General features: G+C 44.4%; 1 protein-coding gene across 3 annotated transcripts in view; it reads right to left on the minus strand.

The window, feature by feature from the left end:
* The window catches only part of ELOA (elongin A), a 37488-nt gene that overhangs the window by 21056 nt on the left and 9512 nt on the right, over nucleotides 1-6920 (minus strand). For 2 of the 3 annotated variants that reach the window (XM_039512009.1, XM_039512010.1), the window contains exon 1: nucleotides 3708-4323. In XM_039512009.1, coding sequence (XP_039367943.1) covers nucleotides 3708-3779 — 72 coding nt within the window. In that variant the 5' untranslated portion in view covers nucleotides 3780-4323. Of the gene's footprint in view, nucleotides 1-3707; nucleotides 4324-6920 lie in introns of those variants that run through there. The other variant, XM_039512008.1, reaches the window with a different exon arrangement.

Raw genomic sequence — 6920 nt, forward strand, 5'->3', positions numbered from 1 at the left:
CTTTTCAATCACGCTAAGCTAACACGAATCGATATAACAATTGAATCACATCCCTCTTGGCCCATCAAGGCAGTTTTCATTTCACTAAGCTTTCAATATGTGCATATATAAATATACGTTACATGCTGTTTTCATAATCTGTAATTCAGCAGGACGAGTTGCAAATTTTTAAATGAACACTGTCAGACACAAGACTTTCTTTTGGTTACTTCTGTTGCCAACAGCACATTAGGGTACGTCCACACTACGAAGACTATGCTAACATAGCCCAACAGTGCAGACGAAGCCTATGCCAACAGAACGGGTTCATCCGTTGGTATAGGAACACCACTTCCTTGAAGTTAGCTCTGACAACGGAAACCCTCTTTCATGACACAGCAGCATCTATCATGGGGGTGATATCAGCATAGCTATGACTGTCAGGGTGTGTTTTTCCCCTGACAGCCCTGATCGATGTAGCTATGCCAACATAACTTTTCAGTGTAGGCCAAGCCTTAGACTATTACAGACAACCATTTTAGCAACCTAACTCACTGATCACTATATACACATTATTTGCGTATTTACCACTGTCCAAGGAGAATGAATCACAAAACAGTTTCAGTCTTGTGCCTAGACTGCAAGATCTCTGGAGCAGGGACACCATATTCAGGTGTGTTTTTACAGCACAATTGTGGCCTTTAGGTACCACAAAACAAAAAAAGAGTTTCACTTCCCAAGTCTCACGCCCTACCACAACACTGCTGTTGAAAACGTGTGGGGAATGTTTAAACAAAGCTTTTGGATTTTTTGCTTAATAAACTTGAGCCTAATCTAGCAAGTACCCACCTACGTAGTAGTACTGTGAAGCACCATATTGTTTATTTTAATTGAACCGCTCATTTTCCTTTTTAAAATGTCTTTTAAATAACTAGACCATTGCAATGCTAACAAGGCAAGTATATTTCAGATTATTGCAGCATAGCCTGGTCCCATTCTCTTCAACAACATTTTATGTTGCTTGTGTGTTCCCCTCTCTCCTTTCAGTAGAAAACAAGCAGTTCTGAAGTGACACAAAATACACAATACAGCTCCAGTGTAACTGTTTTAGAGTTTTCACCCCTTCCACTGGAAAATATGATTGCTTCCAACCCATGACAACAGCATCCAAAGTCTCCCACAGAGCACTCCGTGCCAGCACTCTGAGGTTGTCCCAAAAAATAATATTAATACTTAGCACTTTTCAGGAGTAGAACTCAGAGCACTTTACAAAAGTGGATAAACATTATTATTCCCATATTATAGATAAGCTGGGCCACCAGCCAGTAACCAGATGTTTCAGAGAATGGTCCAAGAAACTTTGAGCTGGACAACAACGTCTCAGTTTCCCTATTTGTAAAATAGGGATAAAACTCTCAGAAAGGTGTTGTGAGGATTAATGTTACTAACACCCTGAAACTATGAATGTTATGAAAAGTGTATCGCATGTTAACGCCAGACAGAAATAACAAGAAAATAAACCCCATAAAAATGCATTTTCTCACTGATGCATGTGCACAAAAAGAGATCTAACCCATAAAGACCATGAGTAATATCTTGCAATGCCAAAATGAGTTGTCACACCCAGTAGATTGTGTAGATCTTCATAGTATAAACTTACCTCTCCTTTCTGACATGATTTGATGAGCAGTGAAATAGTTAAACCTTCAAGTCTCAATATCAGCTATCCTTGAGCATCTGAGTTAGCACTCTGAGATGAGTGGGGCAGTTCATTTCTCTCAGCGTTAAGGCTGTTTTACTCAGTTTCTTGAGCAATTAAACTAATTAGTTTAAAAGGAGATTTAATTCTACCAGTGCAAAATTTGTGTGTAGACCAGCACTTACTGTTTTAGGTTTTGCAGATGCAGAAAACATAAAAACATGAACCAAGTGCATGTGTTTCCACAACAACAGATAGAGACTTCCCCCATCTCGATCCTGCCCCACAATGAAAACTTGAATTCCAGAACAAGGTAACAGCATAAGTGAGGTGCCAGTACACAGCGTCAGTCTGAGTCCTGCATTTACAGGTGGAGAAGAGGCACAGAAGCCTTGTCTATAGCAGGAATTATCAACTGTTGACAATGGGAGCCAGTAATGGGTACAGCTGAATTGGTGCTAAAACACAGTTTAACTGCAAGGACAGATATGAGTGAATTGAGTTCCCCAACTGTTGCTGACAATGGATGTCTGCAACATAATTTTCCTAGTGGAGACAAAGCTACACAGGCTAAACAACTTGCCAGAGAACGGAGAGGGAGTCTCCAAGTCAGAGCCAGAATTAGAACCTTGAAGCTCTAGGCTTCCAGCTCAGGCCACGACTCTAGAAAGCAGAGCCCACCATGGCTTAAATGAAATTGCTTTAAATTCCCCTGAGCAGCATCAGCCGAACAGCCAAAGCTTTGGTGTACCGTTGCCTTCCACTACGATCACTCCCAGAATATTACATTAGGAATGATGGGTTTCCACCATAACTCTCAGCATCACTGGGGAAGGACCAGCTGTACCTTCCTGAAACAAGTTCTATGTTGTTTGTTTCACTAACTACAGTCCATATCTGACATAAAAAACAGCCACACACACACAGAATAACCCATCCCAGAGGGGCAGGTATTCCCCTCGGAGTCCATTCTGAAATCATATTGAATGTATTCCTTGTTTAAAAGTCTTTTCGTAGGACGCAAGTTAGGGGCCCAGGTGTCTCCAGAGCCTATTTATCTGGTTAGGTCCTGGATATGGACCCCTTAAAAATATTGCAAGCATACTCAGGAGCGCTGCTGCAACGTCCCCACTGCTTGACACACACTGAACCAATTGTGCATTCAAACACATGTAGCCCATCGAAGGGTCATCCCCAGCGGGACCGCCCCCACTGCCATATGTCCCAGACCCAACTCCTCTCAGTCAGTTCCTCTTCCATAGCCCCCTCTGCTAGAGCCCCTCCTGGCCCCCACCCCATATATTCCTCATAGCTCCCCCAGAAGTCTTCTCAGAAGCTGAGCCAGCCCCCTTCTCCCCACATCCCCAGCCTGGGACCCAGGAAGGTGGACCTCCATTGATTCCCGGGGGCCCTGGAATAGGACCCCAGCCTGCCTTTTACCCTCACAGCAGCCCTTAGAGGAGAGCTCAGGAACTGTCCCTCCCCTGGATCCCTGCCCCCAGTGACCCTTGGAATGCCACCCCCCAACCCTCCCTCCTCTGGATCCCTGAGCCCCCCTTTGCCCCGTGGCTCTTGGAAGGGCCCCCCAACCCTGGATCCCTGAGCCCCCTTTGCCCCGTGGCTCTTGGACGGGTCCCCCAACCCTCCCTCCCCTGGATCCCTGAGCCCCATTTGCCCCATGGCACTTGGAAGGGCCCCCCAACCCTCCCGACCCTGGATCCCTGAGCCTCCCCTTTGCCCCATGGCCCTTGGAATGCCACCCCCCAACCCTCCCGACCCTGGATCCCTGAGCCCCCTTTGCCCTGTGGCCCTTGGAAGGGCCCCCCAACCCTTCCTCCTCTGGATCCCTGAGCCCCCTTTGCCCCGTGGCCCTTGGACGGGCCCTCCCGCCCCTGCGTTCGCCTCAGTGCGGGGTATTCGCGGGGGGCCCGTGCCCTCCCGCCCCGACACCCGCCGGAGGGGGCCCTGGCGCTCGCTGCCCCCCAGCCCGCCTCCCGCCCACACTGCCCCCTCCCGTCGGCGCCGTTACCTTCTTGGGTTCCGAACTGCCCGAGAGTCGCGACTGCAGCTTCCCCACAACTTCCAGCACCGATTCCGCCATTTTTACTGCTGGCGAGGCCTCCGTGGCGGAAACGGCTTCACCGCCCTCCGACAACACTGAGCTTCCCCGTCCCCCGCCGCCATCTTCGCTCCTGGCAGGAAACGGAAACCAGACGTCTGGTCAACAGCCAGTCGCCATCCTGGGTGCTGGCAAGGAAGCTGCTGCGCCGAGAGGGGTCAGCCGCCATTTTGGATACTGGCAATAAGCTTCTGTATTGAAAGGACCCGCTGCCATCTTGGATAGTGGCAAGAAGCTTCTGTGATTAGGGGCAACCGCCATCTTGGTTGCTGGCATGAGGCTTGTCTACCACCATGGGCCACTGAGTGGCCAGCTATCCCCTTTCTATTGTTTTTTCAGTGGCTCCTTCTCAAACCCAACTGAGTTCACTGGTGACTATAAAGACAGGTGCCATCCCTCATATCCGTATTGACTGGGGCACCAGGAGGCCCATATCTGCACTGCTGCCCCTGTGCCATGTCGGACTGAGTTGCCATGGCACCGCTACAGGGTGGCACCCCAGGGACCCCCTGCGAGTTATTCCTGATAATGCGGTTCCCCCCCACACACACACAGTCTGGGGAGAGGTGGAGAGGGGGGTTGTGTAACGTCTCATAATGACCCCATGGCTCGGCAGGCACAGGGATCACTACACACAGGCTTGGCAGACTTCAATCGTTTTCATCATTTTGACAGTGTCAATACTCATTTTAAACCATTTTAATTAGATTTTAATCTATTTAAATTTTCACATATGTGGGAAATTTGGTGTGTGTGTGTGTGGGGGGGGAATATCAGATAGTAATTATTTCCTGACAGTCGGTGCTGAGATTCAACAAGTTGAAACTTTATAACTGTTAAAACACAAAGTGTTAACATCATGTGTCAAAATACACAAAGTAAAGATCCTGAACTCAAACTCTAATAAGCTCTCAAACAGCATTTTTTCTCACTTTGCCTACCTGTACACTGGTATTATTATCAATAGAAATAGTTTTTCATCGATGTATGTGTGTATGGTGAAATTGACATTTACTGATAAATATCTAGTCCCTCTAAGCCTAATTACATAGATAAATCAATAGCATTGGGTGCCAGTTGCAGAATTATAGGTATCCAGGGAACAATCACAGAATTAGAACTATTCAGCCCAATCCTGTCATTGTATGTATTGATGCTCAGACCCAGAATTACACATATTGGGCAGCAGGTTGTTCTAGGGTTACAGGTATTACTGCTCTGGTCCAGCAATTATATTCCAAGACAAAAACCTATGCTAAGAAGGAGTCAGGGTTAAGAGTATGTATCAATAGCTAAAGGGTAAAAATAGGTTGTAATTATCTCAAAATCAAAATTAAAAAACCCATGAAATTCAGAGTTAAGGTTATGCTTAAAAAAACTCTAAACATGTTAAGGTCAGAAATACACAGTTATGGCATAATACACAGTTAACAAATTTAACTCAGCCTAATAATGACCCCATGAACAGTACAATTTACAATTAAGGGATTTTAAAAGCAAATTCATTTTTTTCGTATTTCCCTCATGGTGTTAATAATCATTAATAAAGTATCTTAATTACACACTTAATTTCTTCAAGTACAGCCTGTGCACAAGATTTCAGATAATCTTAACTATATGACAAGTTTGAAGAGTCTGCCTTATTCCGATCATTCAGGACAAAGAAACGTCTGACACAGATGTAACATTTCTTAACAAAACATATTTTAATTAATGTTAACTCTTAAATGAATACATTACTGACTTGTAAATCCTCACAGATATAATTCCGCACTCATAAAGTACATACTGTAAGACTGGGGAGAATACATTGTGTTTTTTATACAAAACAAGTTGATCCCTGCTTTAAGTACAAAATGGAACTCAATCTTAACAATTGAGTTGCAACCACTGAGACCCAGATCCTCAATGGGAGTTAGTAAGGTTGCCATCCTTTCAGGATTGTCCTGGAACCTCCAGGAATTAAGTTAATCTTTAATTAAAGCTTATGTCATGTGATGAAACCTCCAGGAATACGTCCAACCAAAATAGGCAACTCTAGGAGCCAGGCACACCCGACTCCATAATGTATAGGTATTTGTTTGCTAGTATTGTACATATCAATGTTCATTACACGTATTGAAAGAGAAGACCCTATTCTACAATGTCTCAAGTTACTTATGGCACTGCATGTGCGCTGTACACGGCACTCAATTTTCAGCTAACAATGTAGATTTTCTTAATGCTTTTAACAGCATCCACCCAGGCTGTATTAAAGATTTCTTAGAGTTCTCAAGCTCATAATGATGCTAAGGTCATTTCCAAGAGAATTCCAGGCCCCTTTGCCACTGTTTAGACTTTGCAGAAGAGTGTAAATTATTTGCTGAGCTCTGCACTGGCCTATGCAGCATTTTCAGGTATCTTATTAAAAGGCAGATCCCACCAGTCTTGAAATTATTCTAACTGCCCAAGAAAGCCCTCACAATTCTAAACGTTACCTTTTTATTTAATTCACGTGTCTACAAAGTAGATATAAAAGCTACTGTTCCTATGGGACTTTTACTCTTTCTCTATTAGCTACTGCACAGCAGTTTAACACATACTAGTACCTGAGCTGCGTAGGGCTGGGATGAGTACAAAGAAATTGTTAAAACAGCCACGTTACTTTTAGCTCCACTAAAACACAGGGGAGAAAATAGTTGGAAAAATGGAAAATAGAAAAAAAGGACACAATCTGTCAAAAACTGTGTTTTCAAGCTTCCTTTATATTGCAAACAATAACATTGAATAAGATGGTTATAAATGACCTCACACTGGATTTAACAACCACGTGATGGTCCAAGTTACACAAAGCATGATCAAAAAGAAATGCATTCAGAAAGGGAAGGCTGATACTTTCTGCCTTTCAACCATCCCGGTCTTTCACCTCAAAAGTCACTGCTGGACTAGCATTGTCATACCACTGCCGTAGCACCTATCACTGCTGCTTTGCTCTGGTTCATATACATGACCACAACTAAATCCACCACTACATTGTCTTAGATTGTCACCAGGTTTAGAATGCCATATAAGAAACATAGTCATAATCCAATGAGAGGAATATCTTGAGGTCAATCTTTGCTCAGAAGTCGAAACACTGGGCAA

Source organism: Mauremys reevesii, linkage group 23 (genome assembly GCF_016161935.1).
Source record: "Mauremys reevesii isolate NIE-2019 linkage group 23, ASM1616193v1, whole genome shotgun sequence".
Classification (NCBI taxonomy): Eukaryota; Metazoa; Chordata; order Testudines; family Geoemydidae; genus Mauremys; species Mauremys reevesii.